At 40.8% G+C, this 23,445-nt stretch overlaps 2 protein-coding genes across 2 annotated transcripts; one reads left to right on the top strand and one right to left on the bottom strand.

The window, feature by feature from the left end:
• The first annotated feature begins 1,134 nt into the window (after window positions 1-1,134).
• On the top strand, window positions 1,135-2,249 carry LOC134068029 (adenosine receptor A2a-like). Its single transcript, XM_062523529.1, has one exon. It carries the CDS (start codon window positions 1,135-1,137, stop codon window positions 2,146-2,148), a length of 1,014 nt encoding a protein of 337 aa, XP_062379513.1. The 3' UTR covers window positions 2,149-2,249.
• Window positions 2,250-2,588: 339 nt separating this feature from the next.
• xdh (xanthine dehydrogenase) lies at window positions 2,589-22,660 on the bottom strand. The gene is made up of 36 exons (XM_062522098.1): window positions 22,471-22,660; window positions 22,094-22,151; window positions 21,144-21,240; window positions 20,541-20,649; window positions 18,575-18,701; window positions 18,331-18,392; window positions 17,411-17,506; window positions 16,894-16,989; window positions 16,550-16,691; window positions 15,984-16,076; window positions 15,460-15,611; window positions 15,000-15,093; window positions 14,226-14,335; window positions 12,999-13,183; window positions 12,640-12,802; window positions 11,999-12,088; window positions 11,537-11,706; window positions 11,090-11,216; window positions 10,061-10,180; window positions 9,638-9,734; window positions 8,812-8,936; window positions 8,477-8,610; window positions 8,271-8,358; window positions 8,080-8,166; window positions 7,606-7,797; window positions 6,834-6,979; window positions 6,426-6,507; window positions 6,139-6,234; window positions 5,527-5,655; window positions 5,316-5,390; window positions 4,829-4,881; window positions 4,590-4,704; window positions 4,252-4,317; window positions 3,647-3,835; window positions 3,157-3,324; window positions 2,589-2,999 (listed from the first exon to the last, which is right to left on the bottom strand). Exons 1-36 carry the CDS (start codon window positions 22,546-22,548, stop codon window positions 2,949-2,951), a joined length of 4,062 nt encoding a protein of 1,353 aa, XP_062378082.1. The 5' UTR covers window positions 22,549-22,660; the 3' UTR covers window positions 2,589-2,948.
• Between the last annotated feature and the right edge of the window lie 785 nt (window positions 22,661-23,445).

The following is a 23,445-nucleotide window of genomic DNA, read 5'->3' as shown; positions in this document are numbered from 1 at the left end:
AAGTTATAACCAAATGTTTATGTGCACAAATGCATTATCAACATGTTTGAATAAAACCTACTCATAACCTTTCATTGATAAAACGTAGCACTATGTAGCCTGTGGTTTGTCATCAGGGTCTGTTTTAATAAAAATGTGACCAGTTTTAAACCTAGATTTTTAAAAATGCAATTCTGAAACAAAATTATACAAAATTATACAAAATGAAACAGCGTTATATTTCATTTATGCATTCATTTATAGATGTTTTGACTGTTTTGATGTTACTGCAGTACTGCCTTTGTAACACCAGGTGGTGTTACCCGAGTTTGTCGCTTTGGTGCATTTCTCAGAACTGAAATTCTCAAAACGCATCCTTCACGTCAGCAAGTTTTGAACAAGCAGCAAATGCTTTTGCAAATGCATGCAGTTAATCATGCAATTATCTGTTCAATTTTTACATGTTCAATTGCTCGTCATGTTGGTCAAAATTGGTGAATCCTGGACAATCCCTATACTCTGCCATATACAGGGACATCGTGCAGATAAATATATATTGATAAACTTGTTTGTTTTCAATCAGTGCTATCAAAATCTTGCCAAAACATTGCAAATAAATATACCTTCCTAGAACATTCTGATGATACTGACATTGTCATAAACAGGCTTTTGAGCAAATCACATGCTTTTGTAGGTAATCCATTGTGGTATGGTGCAGTTTGTACAAATCAATTTGAAAAAATTTACTTATTATTGTGCACAGATCAACGACTTTAGGAATTCATTAATTTAATTCAAGAAATGTGCCAAAGTGACTGAAACACTAAATTAAACAGGTATTTGATCATGATCATGTTTGGGGTTGCGCGATGCACTATTAGGCCTACTTCAAGATTCAAGATTGTCTTTATTACATCTCATTATACGGCAGAAGAGTAACATTCTTGTGTGTGTGTGTGTGTGTGTGTGTGTGTGTGTGTGTGTGTGTGTGCGTCTGAAAACTGACTTTGATTTAAGTATGAAATATAAATCTCAGATATCACATAAATCTCAAGGAAAGCTGTAACAAAGAAGATGTCTTTCTGTGAAGAGGTGAAAGACTGAAAAACTGTCCTCCCTTTATTTACAGGGAATTATTACACAGCAGCACTCAAAATGAATGAAACCCAGAACATCAGTATGGAAATATATGCAGCCAGAGTTCCCAAGCCCTATTTAGATGGGCCCTACATTGCTGCAGAGCTGGTCATAGCAACCTTCTCCACAACAGGGAATTTCCTGGTCTGCCTTGCCGTCAAGCTAAACAGGAGGCTCCAAACTGTCACCAACTACTTCCTGGTGTCACTTGCTGTGGCTGACTTCTTTGTAGGAGCCCTGGCCATCCCCTGTGCCATCCTAACAAACCTGGGCGTGCCTTACCACAACCTGTATCTCTGCATCCTGATGCTCTCAGTACTCATCATGCTTACCCACACATCCATCTTTAGCCTCCTGGCTGTGGCAGTGGAGCGTTACATAGCCATTCTTCTACCCCTGCACTACCAGAGGATTATGAGGCCCTGTAATGCTAGACTGATCATACTTGTCACTTGGCTCTTGGCTTTCCTGACCGGCTCCATACCTCTGATGGGCTGGCACAAAACCCCACCTCAGTCCAGCCCCTGCTTCTTCGACTGCTTCATCGACTTGACCTACATGGTGTACTTCAACTTCTTTGGCTGTGTGCTGGTGCTCCTGGTGGTGATGTTCATCATCTACGGCCACATCTTCGCCACGGTGCGGCGGCAGATGAGGCGCATCACGGCGCTCCATACTGCCGCTGAGGTCCCGGCAAGCCGAGCCGCAAGCCGAGCCGCCAGCTTGCGCCGTGAGGTGAGGAAGGCCACGTCACTCTTCCTGCTCCTCTTCCTCTTCACGGTCTGCTGGCTGCCCATGCACGTGGTCAACTGCTTCCTCCTGTTGTGCCCACAGTGCAATGTGCCAGCGCCCATCATCCTCATGGCCATCATCCTCTCCCATGCCAACTCGGCCTTTAACCCCCTCCTCTACGCCTATAGGATGAAGTCGTACCGCCAGACCATCAAGAACGTGTTCCTGTGCTGCAGAGCGACTGTCAAACCGGAGAGTAGCAGAGGAGATGGAGACACAGCCAAAAAGAATACCACTTAAAGAAATCACCCTCTAAAGGCCGCAAGGTGTTATGAAGACATACTAAGGAGAGATCCCTTTTAAAGTGTTTCATTTTGAAGTGATTTCACAAACTTTTTCGACACCTGGACATGAGGAATACTGAAGATGAATATTTATGATGGGTCACATTGTACTTTGTATATTTATTTGTAAAGATATACATAGTTGTTGGTGAATAGGATTATTTAAAATAATTCATTAATTCATGTCTGATTAAATTACCATTGTTAACCTGTTGATATATGTAATAAATATTATTTGCACAATTACATCTATTTTGAATTAAGAGTTCAGTAATCAGTGTTGTTCAGTAATTGCTGTTCTAATGTGAATAAGCTGTCTACTGTAAATACTTTACTATGTAGTACAGCATGTATGAGTACAGTATGTGACATTTTGATGTGCAATGAATACAAATATTTTCATTCTGAATGTTTCAATGTATTATCTTAAAGAAATCATTATACAGTATTATATAACATCCACATGAACTGACGCAACTCTTATATTTGGTTAAGACAAACAAAACAGCAAAGTACAAAGGTGGAAATAAGGTGTATGTCTTTTTGGTGGTAAGGACATGGCAGAGGGTTGAGTCTTTCTGCACCATATATGATCCACTTTTCCAATTCAACTCTGTGTCCTGCATACACACACACGTTTGTGGCATACATCACACACTCACTCACAAGCACACATACACACACACACACACACACACACACACACACACTGTGCGAGATCTTGAAGCGGCAGTAGCTCTTCAATCCACGTGTTGTTTAAACTTGGACAGCCCAGGGTGTAAAGGTACCAGGCTTTGCATGAGGACACTGAAGTAGAAACAGACAGAGACACACACACACACACACACACACACACACACACAGACACACACACAATGAATGTTATAGTAAACCATTACCAGTAGTAACTGTAGTAAACTATTACATACTTTATGTGAAAGCTATAGCTTAGTAAGAGACATACCAGTTTTGTGAATCGGTCTTCACAAGCATTGCGGATCCTCTCAGGGGTGGCAGGGCTGTCCAGTCTGAATGGGCCAGATAACCCAGACTCTACCCGGGCCGCTGCAATGGCCTCTTTGATGGCGTAGAACACGGAAGCAGCCAAGAAGAGCGGTGGCTCTCCCACAGCCTGTTAGGGAAAAAGGCAGAATATAAGAACAATAGAACTACAACAGCCTTCATTTGTCAAAGAGTCAAACTCAGAGACAGAGAATAAAAGGAGTGTTAGATAATACAAAAGAATGTACAGCTACAATAACATTTTCAGTCAAATGGGCTAAATGATTAAATATGGCAAGCTTTTCCCCTTGACAAATACTAATGTGGCATCATGGTGTGTGCATTCCTGAAATATCTTTCCTGATATTCTGGCTTTTCTGGCTGATATTCTCAAGGTGTCTTTTGCTACAGTATTATCTTCGCCATGATCCCCAGTTTTTCGACCCCTCTACCTTTGAGGAGAAGATGGCCCTCTCATTGGGGGCGTCCCTCAGCAGAGACACGCTCAGTTCGGTGGGGATGTCTCCGAAGGCAGGGATCTTGTACATGCCGGGGCCACGGGTGAAGAGGTAGCCCTGGGGGGAGTAGCGCAGCTCCTCCAGAGTGAACAGGCCCACGCCCTGCATGAACGCTCCCTCCACCTGATCATCAGAGAAGCCAATTCAATCAATATATATTATTTGTTGATTTATTTATTTTTCTGTTGTTGTTTCTTTGTCTGTTTTTCACATTTTATGTATGTATGGTGACCTTGAGTACCAAGAAAGGCGCCTTTAAATAGAATGTATTATTATTATTATTACTATTATCAATTCAACATCAACACCAGTCATGCAAAACACTGCTCAAGTCTGCTGTAGTCAGGAAAATGTTGATGAAAAATGTATAAGGCTAATATATTAGATTAGGATATTTGAAAGATGGGATGAAAGAAAGATAACACTAGAACATCAACAGGTTTGCATTATCTCAACACATTCCTTCACATATAATCTTGTGAAGTTATAGTAAAGAAGCACAAGTTTGTCTATTGAAGGATAAAAAGTTGTAACTGCACCTGTCCAATATCTAGGGCTGGGTTGAGACTTTTCCCAACGTCCATCACTATAGAGGTGTGCACATTCTGAGAGGGATAGAAGACAGATATCAAAACCAGTAAAACAATACAGTAGCTAGCTAGTGATTGAATTGTGACATGTTTTTCTCCTATACTTTCTGCCATGCTTATAGTAAATACAAAGCATGGATGTTTGGGAGACACAACACTTCATACAGTACTGTGTCAGGGACTGATAAAGGATGCTGTAGATGTTAACGAGAAAGCTGACCACCATTTTATGCCAAGCTACAAATAGTGTCTCCAGTCACCAGAGGTGGCATGCACCAGTGGGTTACCTTATGGCTTCCTGTCAGACAGTCAATCTCCACCTCTGAGCAGGCTACACCGTAGCTGAAGTAATTAAAGGGTCTTCCTGAGTTACTCTCAAAGTCATAGCCCAGGTCAGGGGTCCTGCAATGCAAAGTAGGCTGCTAGTCCATCATACGTTCCAAATTCAAGATTACACCATCAATGAAATGTGCAGAATGGGATCATCACATGTGGAACAATCAATGAATGATGTAGAATGACTCACTTGTAAAACCCGTTTGCTGACAGATTGACTCTGTCAAAGTATGCAGATTTAACCTGTAAAAAAGCATACAAAAATAGCACACAACTCATAACAGATTCCTTGTAAAATCACACAGAGACTGCACTGCAGACACTTAATTGCTATATACTGTATACCTTACTATAAGTCACAATCAATTCATAAATATGAATTAATAGCAATTAAAACAAGAATTACAAACACATTTTACACCAATATTACACTACTGACCAATGCCAGAGCTATGATTGAGCACAAGGCAACTGTTATATCACAAGGTGCCGTGCCAGGATAAGGACTACCTCCATATAACATGTTAGCTAATCCACCTCTAGCCATGGAGGCTAATAGAGCACGCTGCACTGTGACTGCCACTGGATGGGACACTAGTCCATTGCAGGTAAACCCCTAGCTGAAGCGGGTGCATCTATCTGGGCTCAGAGATCAATATTCATGACGGGCCACTGACCCAGTCTTCCCAGGTTCCTGTGGGGTTCTTGGCCTTGTATGGCTCTATACGCTGGAGTAGTATCTGGCATGCATTCTGGAACAAAGGAGGAGGGAGCGTCATATATTACGCAAAAGCTGGACAATGAGTCACCATTAAAACCAATGACATGTAGACATCTTATCTTGAAATATCAATATTCACAACAGTGATTATGTCTGGGATGTCTTACGTGAACGGCCATGCCGTTGAGGTCAGATGAGGCGGAGGCTGCGGTGGGGCTGGTGTTGGGCACAGTGCTCGTGCTGGTCTCTGAGATGTGGATCTTAGAGCTGGGGATTCCCAGAGTCCTGCTGGCAACCTGAACAGCCACAGAAAATGCATCAGTATTTGAGTAAGAAACAACCTGGCCACTGTGCCATTTCCTTTGACATACTGTAATATATCCCTCATGAGCTGAGTTCATACAAAGGACAAGACAAACCAAAGGTGCAAAATGATCCTGTGTCCCCTTGTTAAGTAATTACACATTTTTCAAAAAAAGTTTGCATTAGGCTTTCTTCCTGGACCATCTTAGTCCCTGCCCTGTACCTTATGGTTGTAGTTATATTCTTATAATCTAGAATATCACATTATACTGTATCTTCTCCAATAGCAATACAGTTTTTATTGGAATCCCAGTATCTCACTTGAATGCCATTTCAACATCAATGTACTAGGGCCTACTCCGAATTGGAATGTTAAAGTTTAATCTCAAAATCTTCCTTTAGCTACTAGCTATAGCTAGTATTTATCTACTTTAGTATGAATTCTGTTTCACACTGCAGGGGTTTTCTGTCGTTACCTGGACCATCTTGGTGTGCAGACCCTGTCCCATCTCAGTCCCTCCGTGAGTCAGCAGCACTGATCCGTCTGTGTAGATGTGAGCCAGGGCTCCTGCCTGTTATGGCACCAGGTGGACACATGAGAACGCAAAGTCACAAGCTATCTCCTATCATACCCCTTTATCTGTCTTTAGCAGTACACTGGTGATCAAACTCACACACATGGTCCTGACCAATAAAACCTAAAAATTGACATCAAAATCAATACATCTTTATACAATCAGTGTTAAACTGTTTTTAAAGTGACCTGGTTGAGGAAGACAGCAGTGAAGCTGATGCCAAACTTGGTGGGGATGATGCATAGACCTCTTTTGGTCCAGCGATGCTGCCTGTGAGCAGAAAGAGTGAGCTCAGCAGTATAAAACCAGTGTCCAGGTCTTTATGAGATGACTTACGAGGTGTGGACACACAAGTCAATCACTTCGTATACCGGTCTGGCAGAAAGTTTTGATGCAATATTATTTATACAGTATATTGTATAACAGAAAGGCAGCAACAGAGGCTAAACTGAGGAACACTGAAGAATAGTTTCTTAATTAGAAATGTAGTTATGTGTTATTATAGTAGCTGATGTGATTACAGTGTAGTCTCTCTGTCAATAATCACCATGGCCAACAGACCTGTGTGTAACTAAATGTTCCCCACCGCCACTCACTTATTAAACTTCTCCACATCTGCCTTCCGCTGGTGATAGTTGGATATTTCCAAACACTCATCCCAACAGCGGTCAATGGTGAACTGTTGCAAGCACTGATTGAATGGGGTCAGATCTCCCTGCTTGTAGAGATTCAACTTCCTCAACTGTTATAACACAATAATTAACACAATTACTTGATGCATATTTGGAAAGTAATATCCAGAGTTAGTAATGAAAACTGAAAAATCAGCTTTATAATTCAAGTCCTGTACATGCTGTAGATTTGAAAACATAAGGATGTTATAAAGTACCATAACACACAGACAGAGTGATATTTTTACTATTTTTACTATTTTACTATGATCTGGAGATTTGCCTGTTGTATTTCTCCAAGACAGGCTTTATGTTTATGATAAGTATACTGATTACATTATCATTCAAATGACTAGTAAGTAATGTAATGTTATATACCCTACAACTAATACTATAGTATGCCTATTAAAATGAAATGCATTAGTGCAGAAAAAATGGTCAGCGATTAGGGCTTTTTTTCGGTTTGTACAGAAAATAGCTGCCGTCTGCACAAAAAACACGGTTGGAGCTCTGAAGCTGTCAGGTAGCTATACCAATTTACCTCTTGTATTGTTATATTGTTTATTGTTATAAATTCTAATCCTCTATTACTACATTGTTAGATGCTATGTTGAGATGATATGATGCCTTCTTCAAAATAATTTTCAGATGGGCAGTTGCGTATTCATAATATCTTTTTGGTAAACACTGCAGTCACCTCTTCAGATGGCATACCACAGGCTAGTGCCACGTCACTCATCCAGCTCTCTGCCACCATCATGCCCTGGGGTCCTCCAAACCCTCTGAAGGCCGAGTTGGAGGGCAGGTTGGTTTTACACATGTACCCTGTGCCACACATGTGTGGGATGTTGTAAGAGTTGTCCATATGGAAGAGGGCCCGCTCCATAATCTAACAAAAACACAAGGATAGGGACACATACGGACACTTTTATACCTCAGAAACCACCTCCTTGTTTCAACAAACATTGTTTTATACTTCTTTGACAGCAAGGCTTATTTAGTTATCTTCTCAGTCAGAGTTGCAGTGTTGGGAGAGACTACAGTCACCCAAAATTAGAATCTAGGTAGGTATAAGGTATTATAAGGGAGTGACCAAGCTTTAAAACATGGAGAGACAATAAGCAGCTGTATAAGAGGGCTTAGACAGAGGGAGGAAAGAGGTGATACGTACAGATAGTGAGAGATCCATGGAATTCCCAGCATTGCTGTAAAACGTCACCTCTACAGCTCTGACTTTTCCTGACTTCATATAGCCAACCTGGGGAGCAAATGGACATTTCAGATTAGTGACATGCCTGGGAAATTTAGATTAACAGTGAAATTATGGTATTCTGATGATGATGAAAACTAATAACATCTAACCTTGTAGCGACCAAAAAATGGGTGTCGACCACCAGTAACAAGCATATCTTCATCTCTGTCCAACATGCATCGAACAGGTCTATTGACTCTAGGTAGAAAACAAAAGAAAACAATATAATTTAATTTCTTAATTCAATGTTATATTTCACGTTAATATCTGTAAACATACAGATATGGCACTAAACCATAATCCAAAAAGTTCATACTTCTGTGCTGCGACGGCCACCACCGTTGAAAGGAGGGTGCTTCTGCTCTCCTTGCCACCGAAGCCGCCGCCCATTCTCTTGACGCGACACACCACCCGATTGGCTGGCACCCCAAGTGCCTTAGCAACCAAGGTCTAAGGAATAAAGCAGCATTTAAAATATTTGAAGCTAACACCTACATTAGCACTTCAATAAATGATCTAAACAAACCTCTCTGTAAATTAGTATCAGGTATTTCCCTCTATAATTATCATACAAAATGAGGTACATCTGTGAATCACGAGATATGAGTTTTTGAGCAAATCTGCCTTAACGTTATGACAGTCATGGCTGACCTGTGTTTTAGTGGCGGCTTGTGTGGACACAAAAAGCTCCATCTCCCCATCTTCACCCCGAGGAACAGCCAGGGTGCAGTTGGTCTCCAGGTAGAAATGCTCTTGGCCTCCAATGTGAATCTGCCCTGTGGTGCCCCAAATGCATTAAGTTAGGCCTTAGCCATTCTCCCTTGGGTACTTGCAAACAGAGCATTGTAAACACCAAGGAATCATGGTAGTTGTATCATACTAGTAAAGTTGAATTAATACTAGAGGTATATAGCCTGGCTAGCGCCTATCACTTCTCAAATGAGATGTGGTCTGGCAACCAGACGTTCATTTTCTCGTATTTGAAAAAAAGCCCAGATCCGCTCATTGGGCGCCACGAATGTCTATCAAATGCGTCTGTGCATAGCTCATCATCGTCTTGCTTTCCTCCCTGTTCTGTGATTGGTCCCCTATCTCAGGCAAAAATTAGGGCGGTAGTTTCCAGACTGCCTTAGCAGCATGAATCAAATCACCATGCAAGGCAGGATGGGAACATCCAGGCTACAAGGTATAACAAAATCATGACCGTGATTTCTGATTTGTCTTGGTCTCACAAAAATCTTTAGCAGATTTTTATTTTTAAAGGCCAATTTTTTTATGGATCCAGGATACTATGCATCCTGATAAAGTTCCCTTGGCCTTTGGAATTAAACTATCCCCACATAATCACATACCCTTCACCATACCATGGATAGATAGATACTGTAGATAGCTACTGTAGATATATTTTATATCATATTATTACACAAACTGTACCTGTTTTCATCAACATTACAGTCCTTATGAAATCTCACAGTACCTTGAAGGATGTGATCTGATTCTTTGAATCCTTGAGAAACATCTCCTTTCTTTATAGTCCGTATTGGCTGGTAGAAGGACTGGCTTTCAATGGCTTCCTGTTTGAGGGTGGAAAAAAATGAAAATCTGAGGGTGGAAAATCTGAACTGTGGAAATGTATTTAACCTCATCGCCTGATTTGGATGAATACCATCAATTTGATATCTGAGTAAATGTTAGAGGGAAAACCAGCTTACATAACACTGACACTGTCACATGGTTTCACGACACAGAAGAGAACATCAAATACACATTAGAAGGATCATTAGAAGACTCTCAATATATATGGTCATGTATGTGAATGTGTGTGAGTGTGTTGGTGTATGTGTGTGTGTGTGTGTGTGTGTGTTGGGGGGGGGGGGGGTGGGGTGGGGGGTGCACCAACCTGGATGGTGACAACGGGTTTCATCTCCTCGTAGGAGATTCTCACGGCTTTAGCTGCTCTCTGGGCGTGTGCTTGTGTGTCAGCAACCACCGCCCCCACTATGTGACCCACACATGTGACCTAAACCAGACAACCACAAATACACACACACACACACACACACACACACACACACATACACACACAGACAGCATCGTCATTATAAAACATCATTTTTCTGCTGTTTGGTAAGAATGACTTTTCTTCTTGTACAAGTGCAGCACAGATACAACTATGTGAACCTTGGGGAAAGCTGCATCTCCACGATAAGTAGGTTAGTCTGAATTCTCAATTCTAAAGATTGATCTTGTTACTGATAAAAGAGAACATTACAGGAGATGAATAACTGCACTACTGATGGCAATATAAACTATAACTATAACTATAAACTAAAATAAACGGTTTGCCAGGAGGAGCAAAGTCAGCATCAGGTGAGGAACATGGAAACAAAGACGCATGTCTTCATAGTGTCAGTGTTCAGAATAGCACCATTCACAGTAGGCTGCATACTAGAACATGGATCAAAGGTAGTTCTCACAAAATCACATTGTCTCTAATTTATGATAACTTCATACTATGCTAAGCCAAAATCCAAAAGAATTCGATGAGATTTTTTACTTAATGTATTAATTCAATTAGTTACTCGTTGGCAATAATTTTTTTGTGACCATATACTGTAAGATACAAGACATGTAAAGTCATCAGTGAGCATTGAGGTTTAAGAGGAAAGTACTCTAATGCTTAACTCACACATTCGTCTCGCACATGACAGTTGTGGTCACGTTTCATGAATGCGGGCCATTCATGTGAATCTGTGTCATGTGTAACGGCTGCCCATTCAAATCACTGAGTCATTTGTGTACACAAAGAAATCGATTTTTTGGTAAAAAAGACACAGCATGTGATTTTCACGACATGCCCCCCCCCCCCCACCACCTCTTCCACCACTGCTGCTTGCACAATGTAGTGTGTAGCGGCCCAGGGACTTACCGTGTCCTTCGCTAGGACGGTCTCGTCATAGACCACTGGCCCGGTCATGTTGCTGCCACGAATATCCTTAAAGGACACAAAGGTGACGACTCCAGGAATGGCCAAGGCCTCTGCTGTGTCAATGGACCTGATGACCGCACAGAGACAGTGTTCTCAATAACTCATGGAATGCACAACCTCTATTTTCCTTTGTTGCTGCTATTTCAAACACCATTCACAATTTCACTATTCACAATTCCTGTTCTGGCTATCTCAGACAATTCCTCTGATAGCTTTGAGTTTTTAAACATACTGTTGGGTAGTGAGAGTAGCAAAGAATTTTGATGGATTTTTGTCGTGGATATCTGACACACATAATAAGCATCTGGATAACACTGTAGTTTCACTTTGGGTTTCAGCTCATAACTGAGACAGCTTAAACACACTAGGCTAGATGCTTGAACTCACTTGATATGTGCGTATGCCTTAGTGCTGGTGACCAGAGCAAGGTGGAGCTCATTTTCATAGCAAGGGATGTCATCACAGTAGATGGCCTCCCCAGTGGCCTGCTTCAAGGCAGAGAGGTGCATTATGGGCCGTCCGATGACATCGTCAGCACTCTGTCCAGGAGGCACTGTCTGAGGAAGACATTTTCAAAAGTCCAGTGAGAAATGGGGGATGACATTTTTTAAGTGGAATTTAGACATGACCAGTGCTAAAAAAGCTTAACTGGTGGCCAAAGCAGATGCACTTGTTATTGTAACCATGAAGCCAATGATTAATTCCGGACTTTACAAGCCTTACAAGCAATCTTCAATCTAATATTTCATTCATTTCACCAAAAAGATATTCAGATATTATTCAGAGAGTTTTTCACTTTTCCTGAAAGGAGGGAGGATAGTGAGAGATATTCCGTAGCCAGCGCTTTACCTGGTAGAGTTGGACACTTGAGGGAGTTTCTGGGTGAAAGATCTCTGTGGCACTGCTGTAATCTGGTCGCACATCCTCCACAACCACTCCCTGTAGAAGAATGAACACAACATAATTTTAACACATTAAAAAAGGCTCTTTGGCCCCGGCAGTGGCGCAACTGGCTGGGGCACCTGCACCGTACGCTGGCGACCCGGGTTCGATTCCCGCCCCGTGGTCCTTTCCAGATCCCACCCCGACTCTCTCCCACTCACTTCCTGTCATTCTCTCTACTGTCCTGTCCAAATAAAAGGCATAAAAAGCCAAAAAAATAATCTTAAAAAAAAAAAAAAAAAAGGCTCTTTGTACTTTCACACCAAGGTTGTTCTTGGTCTGTTATTTTCAGTGTCAGATATATAACAACATATATGCTATAACATATTATAGGTTAACAGGTGATATATGATATTATATGGTTCTTCAGAATTCCGTAGAAAATTCTTCTATAGAAGTTTGACGAAGTGGTCTGATAATGACTGGCAGACACTGTCGATTACATAAAGCAACATGATAGAGTGCATTTATCCATTTCCGTTACATTCCCAAAAGATGACGCGATATGAATTGCTAATGTTCTCCTTAAATGAAACCAGAGCACTCACATCCTGGGCCAATTTATGCTGGACGGTCAGATAGAACTTAAAGAAGAGGCTGATGGTCAGGGTGCATCTGTAGGTCGCCATCCCTCCTGGTACTGACGGAGCAAGGGCCATCTCCTCAGCCAGGGACATACAGGCATCCTCCAGCAGCCCCTCGCTCCAAGTCCTGGACAGCAGGGGTCAGTCACACTCAGATCATATTCATAAGGGCTTGTGTGCTTACATTTGTGTCATGAATACAGTTAGGTCTTTCTGTTCTGACCATAGTAATGATCAAATAAGCCAGAGACCATAACTGCAGTCAGAATGGCTAACAACAACAACAACAACAAATCAAAGGGACATAGGGACAGTTGACACACCTGCCAATGAGTTTGTTTCTAGTGGCCTTAACAAGGACGGTGGTAGGAGCCATTCCTCCATAGCTGAGCTGCAGGTCCTTCACGATGTTGGAGCCCTCTTGAAATGCCACGTTCATCCCACATGTGACGATGGCGATGTCATCCTCTCGACGGGGAGACTGCTTGAAGGCAGAGAAGTACTGGCCCTGCAGCACATACAGTGAACACATAAGTTATAATCTGAGGTCACAATGTACACATATATACAGACACATACTGTGCAGTGAGATAAAGAATGTCTTATTCTAACAGAAACAGTTGTGAGATACGCCATGTTATATTTACAACTGCAACCTTCAACCTAGCTGATTCTGTGTCTTACTGTACATGGCTTATTTAGTAATGCTACAATCCATGTACTGCACCAGTAAACATCAATTCAAGCAAAACATCCGAGGGACTGAAGGGAGATCAGCCTTATAGGTAGCAGGAAGGGTGTATCAATTATCATGAATTGATAAATGAATGAATTCATGATTAAAGTTAAGTGTTACCATGTTGCGATTACACCTGGAAGGGTAGAGATTGTTTGGAACCATTCCTCCTGGGAGTGAGGCTGAGGCTGGTTTGTTTCTGAGTTTTGAGTTGCTTTTGAGAATGGGTTTGTTTAAAGCAGGGGTAGGCAACCTATGGCACGGGTGCCACTGCTGGCACACCGAGGCATAATCACTGGCACGCGCCACCAGCATCAGCAAAAAAAAAATCTCAGACTGACGAGGTGACAAACTACAAACCCCAGATAAAAAAAGCTCAGCCAAGAAAAGCAAGGACAGGGATCACACTGACTGGTAGGCAAGATATACCTTTTAATTGAGACATATAGCCTATGATCCATTTTAGCCTCAGCCCACACTGTTCAGTTAAATAGGCCTGCTGTTGCCTATAAAATGTTGTGGCCGTTTCGTTTGTTATGCATGGCTATAATAATAATAATAATAATAATTAACATTTTATTTTATTAGCACATTTTCAATGTAAAATAAAATTCCAAATTTGTAGAAGTATATTTCCGTTGTTTGTGTGTGTGTTTTTAACCATTATTGTTGATAGTGGCACCTGACCCCTGGTTTAAAGGAACATGCCAACTTTTTGGGAAACAAGCTGATTTGCACTCTACCCCAGAGTTAGGTAAGGGGACACTTCTGCGAGTTGTCAATAACACAGACTCCATGAGCTTGCATGCTTTACCTTTTGTGTGTATGGGATCTCAATTGACAACAGAATCTCTTCAGGCTTCAGGGCAGTTTTCCTGTAGCCTGTGAAGAAGTTCCCATCCATCTCAACCACACGTGTTCCTCCTGCAACAAGATGTTCTTTGGTTTATGAGAGGTCATGTCGCTAACTAACTGTACTGTACATGTCAAAGCCCTTTGGCATGCAATGAGCTGATCTGTCTTGGCCATAAAGTTCCCCACATTCACATAAACACACTCCCGATAACTGTAAAAGGGATCACTGTGAATTATCTGTGCTGCATACTTGGGTTGTTTTGCAGGTATAGGCATACAGTGAGTTCAGATCATAAGCAGGTCATAATGCAACCATTTCGGATTCATTAACTTTCTCAAATAGTTGACTATAGTTAAAATAGTTAACACTACAGTTATATCTTTACTCAGAAAACTCAGCAGACTTCCAAACAATCAATTCCATTGGATGTGGCACAACGCTTCAGCAGCTCCCTAACCCCACCATTAGACATTTCTAGAAAGTCTGTGTGTACACATCCAATCAGATATCTAGAAATGTCTAGAAATGTTTACAGTTCACAGTCCCGGCTTATTTCCTGAACAAGAGAGCAGCACAAAGTTTATGAGGCAGGCCTGCCCACGCTCTGGCCCTATCCTATGACTTGTGCATATCAGTGCGCCGCCTTATCAGTTCAGATTATATAAATGATTACCCACCCACTGCCATTTGTTGGGCAAAGACAAAACATAAAAACAAAACTGCTCAGCGCACCTTTGGACATGAGGGTCAACTTGCACGCTGCAGCCATGAATACAGGGTTGAGGTCAGAGATGGGGCTGGCTGTCATAATGTTTCCTCCAATGGCCTGGAAAGAGACGGGGCACATATGAAAGGGCTGCTAAAACCACATCACAGCTAACTGTTCAACTCTTGTGCACTAAGTGCAATAATAATATTGATGTTTTTCTTTTAAATACTCTCTTGCTTCTGTCTAAGCCACAGAAATACCCACCCACCCAACACCCCTACAAGAATCATCTCAATTAAATCTGCCCAGGAAGGCCATATCACTATGATCTTTTAATGATGTGAGAACTTTTCTGATATGATAAACACATATTTATATTCTCATGACATATTTGCATAGTGATATGATATTGTCTATGTATCAAGTGATAAAGAACAGTATTTTCCACTTGAATTTGTTTGGAGAAGTGCTTCAGTTACGTACCGCAACATTTCTGATCTGCTGACCAGCGAACCAGCGCAGCTGCTCCAGCACGGCCTTAAAGACCTCGGTCTGGTGCGCGGGCAGCTTGGACACGGCCGCGCGCAACACTTCCCCCAGCACTGTCAGCGTGCAGGAGGCCCCGAACACGATCCCTGTGTCACAGAAATGCAAAGATGAAGGAAAATATGAACGAACAGTACACAGCAGCCATGCATACTTAAACAGACATGTCAAATCTTTATTTTCAAGTGTTTGTGTATGAGGCTGTTGTGAATGATTATGGGTAGCGCTAGTGTAGGCACTGATACAGAGGCCCAGTTTATGTACAGGGGATTATGTCATTGCTACTCCAAAACAATTCTGAATCATTTGGACAATGACATGATTTCACAGTTTGAGACCAGAAAGACCAACCACAATTGGGCATGAAGGACAAGAAGGTTGTCAATGTAAAAAGTGGTATTGCAACACTGTTGTGAAGCAAAAGCAGGCATCTCTAATATAACACTACAATACATGCTTACCATCCTGTGTGTGCTCAATGCTGTTGAGCTCTGGGATGTAGGCAGGAGCCAGGATGACTGGGTACAGCAGGTTTTTGAACTTCATCTCAATACCTACAACACAGTGGGATTCATTCATGAGGGTGGGTTACTGTCAACGAGTACACTCATAAAAGTACAAAACTGTCACATAATGAAAGCTACCACAGGTACTACTGATTGTGACAAGTTATGATAACATCAAAGTTATTATAAGACTTGGAAAATCTTGAAAAAAGAGTTGCCCACAGATTCAAATATGGTGGTCATATAAGGAAAAAACGAATCCATGACAAAATGCTAATGTACAGTATACATAAAGTAGATACCATTGCAAAACCAGAGCTAAGGTCAAGACGTCTTTGTTAACAGATTCCTTCTGTCACAACGGTAAATCATTTCTGTGGTGGGTTTAGCAATACCTGACCAAAAGGCATGAATTCTATATAGTAGTTCTGTATAGTACAGTGTGTGGACTTTGCCCTGCTGTGTTCATCGGCTTGAGTCTCTTTTCTTTCTCTGTTCTTTGGCATGTGAAATATGCTCACCTACTTCTGTGTTCCCGACCACAAGTTTGGCCTCTGGGTAGTGAGCTTTGAGGTCCAGGAGCTCTGTGAGAGAACTGGGCTGAATCCACAGCACCCTCTCTCCTTTGAACTTCAGCTCTTTCTGAGATTGCTTACTTATGTTCTGCAGATGAACAAAGAACTCTGAATATGCATAGTATATTCTATATTCTGTAAATGGCTCAGGGTGTGTGTGTGTGTGTGTGTGTGTGTGTGTGTTTGTGTGCGTCTGTGTAAATGTGCATATAACCTTCATGGTTGTATTTTTGATAAACAAATAGAAAACTATAAATAGGATCAGCTCTGAGAAGAGTTATGCCACTAACCATCAGCTCTGGTGGAAATATGACTTCTTGTGTTGGATCCAGAGGCCTGAACTCTGATGGATCATAAAGTGGCTGGACAGAGATAGTTGAATTTCCCTGCAATAGAACACGCACAATTATCAATGGCAGTCTAGTTAATGATGTTTGATCGATCGATTATGGCTAATTGCAGGGTTATGAAAAAGTTCTTATTATTTTGAACCTGCCCTGTTATCCTTTTTTCAGTAGTCCTCCTGACCTTCAGAACACGAGTAAGACTCAGTTCAAACATGTGACCAGATTCCTAGTATGCTCTGGGAGTGCAAGTCAGCCATGACACATTGATTATCAAACATGAATGCAAACGATGCGCTGAATAATAGACCAGGGAGAAACTACCTTAGAAGACCGAAACGTGGTCAACATCAGTGACTTCCCCAACGGATAACTATTCATCACCATGTATTTACAATGATATTGCATCTGTCACAAAGTAATCTAAATAGATAATTAATCAACGTCAACAGGCTTGACTTACGTTGATGTGTCCATTTGTTGAGTCGCCATTTGTATAATTTCCATTCGTCATACAGCAGCCATTTTCCTTTCCTCTCCCCCCACAGCAGCCCCCCTCCTGGACAGAAATAGGACAGAGATCCAGGGCATGATGACAAGACACATTGTATCTACATTATTTCACCACAAAGACTATATTAAACATCCAAACCAATCCATATGAACATTTTGGTAACACTTTACATTACAGATAGGTGGGTAATGTTATGGCAATATGTATGCAATTTAATGGTAATAATATTTTTAAACCACATATTACAAATAATTATTGTGTAATTTCTAGACAATTGCCATGCAATTACCATACGACAACAATGCAAATAACTTATTAGTATTTTACAGCCCTGATGCCATATAGTTATTGTGAAATTACCTAATTTATTTCATCATAATAACAGATAACAAGTCACATTTTACCATCAAACTAACTACTAGGCCTACAAAAACTTTGACCACTGTGTAATGGTGCCATAACAATTTAGTCCTTCATAGCACCATCATGTTGGTGTAATTACAGAAACATTATGTCACAAATCACAATATGATAACTAATACTAAATATGTATTGCTTCGGTAAGTACATATTTACAGCAGTTATTACCATTTTATTCTAACTAAGTTATTTGCATTGTTGTTGTATGGTAATTGCACAGTAATTATCTAGAAATTACACATTAATCATTTGCAATATGTGGTTTAAAAATATTATTACCATGAATTGCATATTACCATAACATTACCCACTTATTACTGAACTGTAATGTAAAGTGTTACCAATATTTTTATCATGGTTTATTTCATTATTTCATAGTCAACTTCCTATAGCCTGTGACAGAAAGGTCAGGGATTAGCACTAAGTTGATCACTGATATTTAACCACACCTTTGTAAATGTCTTGTAACCTTCCAAAATTGGTCTGTAGCCAGTGCATCGACAAAGGTTACCTGTGGAAACAAATAAATATATGTAAACACTTCATACAGTGTACCAGCAATGGACAAATATTCATCAATAAACACATAATATCAAAATAATAGACTTTCGTGTAGCCAATCTGGCACAATCCACACGAGACCAGGACCACATTGTCAACAGCATATACAGCACACACAATATAATTTCCCACCTTGGAAGGCTTCCTCCACATCTTGCATGGATGGCTGTGACTTGTTCCTGAGCAATGAGTACATGGACATCACAATGCCAGGGGTACAGAAGCCACACTGGGAACCGTGGGCTTTGGCAATCCTCTCCTGCAGAGAACATCCAACACAAAAGCCAGTGTTATGCCAGTCATCAGATTGGCCATCAGGGTCAACAGAAAGGGAACATATTCTACAGAGTGATAAAAGATGTCTTATTCTAATAGAAATATTTGTTAGATCTACAATGGCACAATCATTGTGTATAAACCGCAGGGCAGTGTTTTATGCAAATAAATATAATAAAATACATGTATTAATCACACCTGCTGTGTATTAAGAACAGTGCCCGATAGCCCAATGAATCAGAATTAGATCAAGCTAAATCATAAAGAAGAATGAAGAAAAGAAATGCAATCCCTGTGTATAAACCTCATAGCTGAAGACATGTAGCAAAATCAATGTATAAACCTCTGGTTGGATACTGAGTGGAGAAAACTGCAGGTCAATAGTTAAGTGAACACATTGGTGGAAGGGACATTGCTGGCAACAACAGGTTGTACTGTACCATAAGGGACACTGATTCACAATATCATGTCTTGAATTAAACATTACAGTTTTTTTCAATCGCTAACAAGCGTTTGTCCATTCATTTGACACTTTTTCAAAACTCTAAACACAGACTCTCACCTACAAAACACAATTGGCCAAATGGATCATTTTCCTCTCAAAAGCACATCCCATGTTGTTACACCACATTTTGTTACATATACACTAACTCGTCATTTCTCTGCACACACTAACTTTACCAAAACACTGGAAACCTGACTCAAAATGAAGTTATTTTGTCAAAGAATGAAGCTTGTTTTCACTTCACAAGATACATGCAGTCAATCAGAGTACACTAGGTTTCAAAATACTGACTACTGTTGACATTACAAAAACTGCATAGACTTTTATGTTTCAGTTTTACAGGTATTTGCATGCAAAACATGCAATCCAGCATTTTTACACTAAATTTCTTGGTTGGAAACTGTATGTCCAGATGTCCACATTCAAATACATTCCAGTAAAAAGCAAATCTTTTTTTTTTTTTTTACTGTTCACTAGGCCTACAGGAGGTGCAGTAGCCTATACTGTTTACAGTAGACTATGATAGAACCGAGCAGTGAACAAAATATCCATGAAACACAAGAGCATTCTGAACAAAAAACAACAGCAAAAATCCCAGATAAAAAGGGGGTGAACAAAAAAAAAGCACAATATTACTGTGTCTAATCTCTGCACCTGCTCCTCTCAGTGCTCCTGCACCTCTCACTGCATCTGTCACTGGGCCTTCTCTTCTCCCTGGGCCCCTTACTCTTACTCTTCCTCGTCCAGACATTACAGTACGGTATTTGTCTTATTCAGTTTCTGCTTCCAAAAACATCACCTCCTCTTTTTACTGTGTAAGTGTCAATGTAATAGAGAGCAATGACCCCTGCCACTGAGTCTAAGATAGACTGGAATCAGCTGTGGTTGGCCCAATTTGCCCAACATAAATCATCTGTGTGTCAATTATTCGATTGTTTGTTTATTATCAGCTGACATATATTGCTTTTCAATTGATAACATTGCAGAAACAGAGGTTTTTATACTGTATCTAAGGTTTGGAATATTGTGTTAACTATTGTGGGATGTTGTGTGTTAACATTCGAAAATAATACAAAAACGATCCATTCTTTTGTTGGGAGGTATAGTTTGTCTGTTAAATAAATGTAAGCATTGTGAAAATGTATTCACTGACTGCATACTCTGTGAAAACAACGTGAAATGTGTGAATGGTATGGCCACAAAAGACCAATGCTGTGCTAACTGTGTTTAGAGCTTTGAAAATGTGTCAACTGAATGGACAAACGCTTGTTAGCGATTGAAAAAAACTGTAATGTATGCAGACGTTTGCAGTCTTGCCTGAACAGGATGAAGTTTGCTTGCGACGCTGCCAATACCCTCCACGGTAGTGACAGCACAGTGATGTAAAGAGCAGAGTGGGGCCAAGCAGGCATTCACCGCATGGTGCCTAACAAGAGGGCTAGTTAAGGACACAGAACGCCAGGGATCATCTCCTTCAAATCAGTTAACTCTGTCTCTCACTTCCTCACTGTTTGGTTTTTGTTTATGTAAAGCACATTGAATGACCTCTGTGTATGAAATGTGCTATATAAATAAACTTGACTTGACTTGAGTATCCATTCATGTGGATTTAAAGGGCTATGATGGAAAGAAGGGTGTTTGCATTGCCACACATAACATGATTATGACTATAATTACTGGAAATTGTGTCAGTTGTGCAAGCAGTAATGTAGGCTGTGTGTGTGTGTGTGTGTGTGTGTGTGTGTGTGTGTGTGTGTGTGTGAGTGTGTGTGTGTGTGTGTGTGTGTGTGTGTGTGTGTGTGTGTGTGTGTGTGTGCGTGCGTGCGTGCGTGCGTGCGTGCCTGCGTGCCTGCGTGCGTGCGTGTCTCTGTGTACATTTCATATTGTGTGAGAGCAACAAAAGCTGTCTGAAAAGGATACACAATGCGGTCCTGATGCCGGTGGAACTTGGAGACCATGACAGTGCAAGCACCACAGCCTCCCTCAGCACAGCCCAGCTTGGTTCCGGTCAGACCCACTGACAGACAATCGTCAAGGAGCAGTACACGCCACGGTAATGGATCAACAGGGATATTTCACAAGCACTACAGAGATACTGTCAGCATCAAAAAATGCACCTGAATCTATACAACTGTTTATAACCCAAGGCAATTAGGAGGCTAAAAAGTGGTCAGATAAGGAAAGGCAGAGACACATTATAAGGAGAATAAAAAAAACATGGGCAACATGTTTAGATTTTAGTCACACAGTTTAAGCTCTTCAATCTATCTCTAATTTGACACAAGGCAATTTCATTTCAGTATCATTGCTTTTAAAACATAATTAGGCTATTCAGGTTCATCATTGATCATGACACATAATATTGAATGTTTCAAAAAACATTACAGGAATGTATCTGTTAGGAGGCTTATCACAACCCAATAGGAAACCAAACTAGAACTAGAACTCGATACTAGATACTGTTACATTGTTCGCATTCCTAATTTCACCGGCACCATACCCTTTCTTAAAATCAATATTACCTTCCAAATGTTTGAAGTTAAGTTTGAAGTTATAGCCTATCTGTTTGTGCCATAAACCTATGCACCCTCATCCTCTGGTGGGTATAGGGCAGGTTAATGTAGCCTACTGTTACCTAAGGTCCGCTTTGCAATGTACCGTGAATGTTATTCCTCATTTTGTGGCTTTGGATAAAAGCGTCTGCTAAATAATAGCCTACATCTATTTTGTTTTTAAAAGTAATCGTAAATGTAATGCATTATGATCATTATATGGGCTGGTTTTGAGCCTACATATCAAATGGACAGCAGATACAACACAATTGTATTAATCTAAATACAAGGAAAGTGCACACACAAAGGTGTGGATACATTTTCTTCTGAGGTAAGTCAATAGCGTCATCTCTGGTTCTGCATTTCGCTCCACAATCTGCAATACACGATACATAGATGTTCAAAGATTATGTTCAATTTCGCTGTAACAGCTGAAACTTGCCTGGCGACAACATATGGATATCATGTAAGCGAAGATGTTAAAGTTCGGTTTCAGAAAGCAAAAGTTCGCACATTTTTGTTCCAACCCTTCACTTCACCAGCTGCCAAACTCTTAAACTACGTGAAATCACCTGTGTGAGCAGGTAGAACCAATACATAGTAGCCTAGGCCTAGGCTTTTATTTCTGAAACTTTCACATCTCCGCATATAAGATAATGAATTCGAGAATATTCAGGGTTTTCCCCACTACAAACCTTTTTCCCGTTTACAAAGAAAACAAGTTCATCCCCAGATGTTTCCATAGCATAAAGTTTTCCCCTATGAGAACTCATCACGTTTTTGTGGCAGTTGTGCGCCGTCGTCGTCGAGGAACGGATGGATGTCAGACAGATTCTGCAGACAGTGAATGATCATTTCACACCAGTGTTCAGCTGGTGACTGTAGAACTATAGCACGTGACAAGGCATATCACAAGCCTACTGATAAAGGTCTATGGGTAGCCACAAAGTTATGAAATGGAAAAATGAGACATTACAAACCCATAGGCCTACGTAATCCGATAGATTATATATTGCCAAAAACTGATGTCTGATAGTTTTAACAAATTCTGAAAAATATTCGGGTTTTTAAAAAAAAAAAAAAAAAAAAATGTTTAGGATAAACTGTCTATAAAAAAACACGATAACAAAAAAACACGATGAAGATCAGACCTTTGGACCACATCACTGTGGAAATAGCTTTAATAAACTCTGAGGGAGGTCGGATTACTTAACTCCTAGGCCTATAGCCTACTCGGCTGCCTCATTAATTTAGTTAAAATAATCCCTACTGGAAAAAAATAATAAGCAAGAAATATGCTGGTAGCTGGTTTAGCTGGTCTTTGCTGGTTTTCTTCCAGCTATTGCTGGTCTTTGCTGGTTAGGCCACCAGCTGGACATGCTGGCGTGAGGAAGCTGGTCAAGCTGGTGTGACCAGCCCTCATGTGGGTTGCAGCTGGTGTAAATTGGTCATGCTGGTTTGCTAGCATGACCAACATAAGCTGGCATGGCCAGTAAAAACCAGCAATCTAGACCAGCAACACCAACTAAAATGCCCAGCTTCACCAAACTGAATGACCAGCTTGAGGTGGTACGACAAGCAAAACAATCTGAATTACCATTGTAAAATGGGTAAACCAGCTGGAGGTATGTTTTTGCATGAGTTTTGCTGGTCTAGTTGGTCAACCATCA

Source organism: Sardina pilchardus, chromosome 20 (assembly GCF_963854185.1).
Source record: "Sardina pilchardus chromosome 20, fSarPil1.1, whole genome shotgun sequence".
NCBI lineage: Eukaryota > Metazoa > Chordata > Actinopteri > Clupeiformes > Clupeidae > Sardina > Sardina pilchardus.
Note: the sequence above shows the minus strand (reverse complement) of the source record. Positions and strands in the feature narration are given on the sequence as shown.

What these genes read in the sequence shown, in the direction of transcription:
- LOC134068029 (XM_062523529.1), top strand. Translation starts at nt 1,135, where the DNA reads ATGAATGAAACCCAGAACATCAGTATGGAAATATATGCAGCCAGAGTT.
- xdh (XM_062522098.1), bottom strand. Translation starts at nt 22,548, where the DNA reads ATGAGTTCTCATAGGGGAAAACTTTATGCTATGGAAACATCTGGGGAT. An exon ending in TCTTTGTAAACGGGAAAAAG is followed by an intron (nt 22,152 to 22,470) that starts GTTTGTAGTGGG and finishes CGTGTATTGCAG; the next exon opens with ATTGTGGAGCGAAATGCAGA. An exon ending in TCAGCAAACGGGTTTTACAA is followed by an intron (nt 4,705 to 4,828) that starts GTGAGTCATTCT and finishes TTTGCATTGCAG; the next exon opens with GACCCCTGACCTGGGCTATG.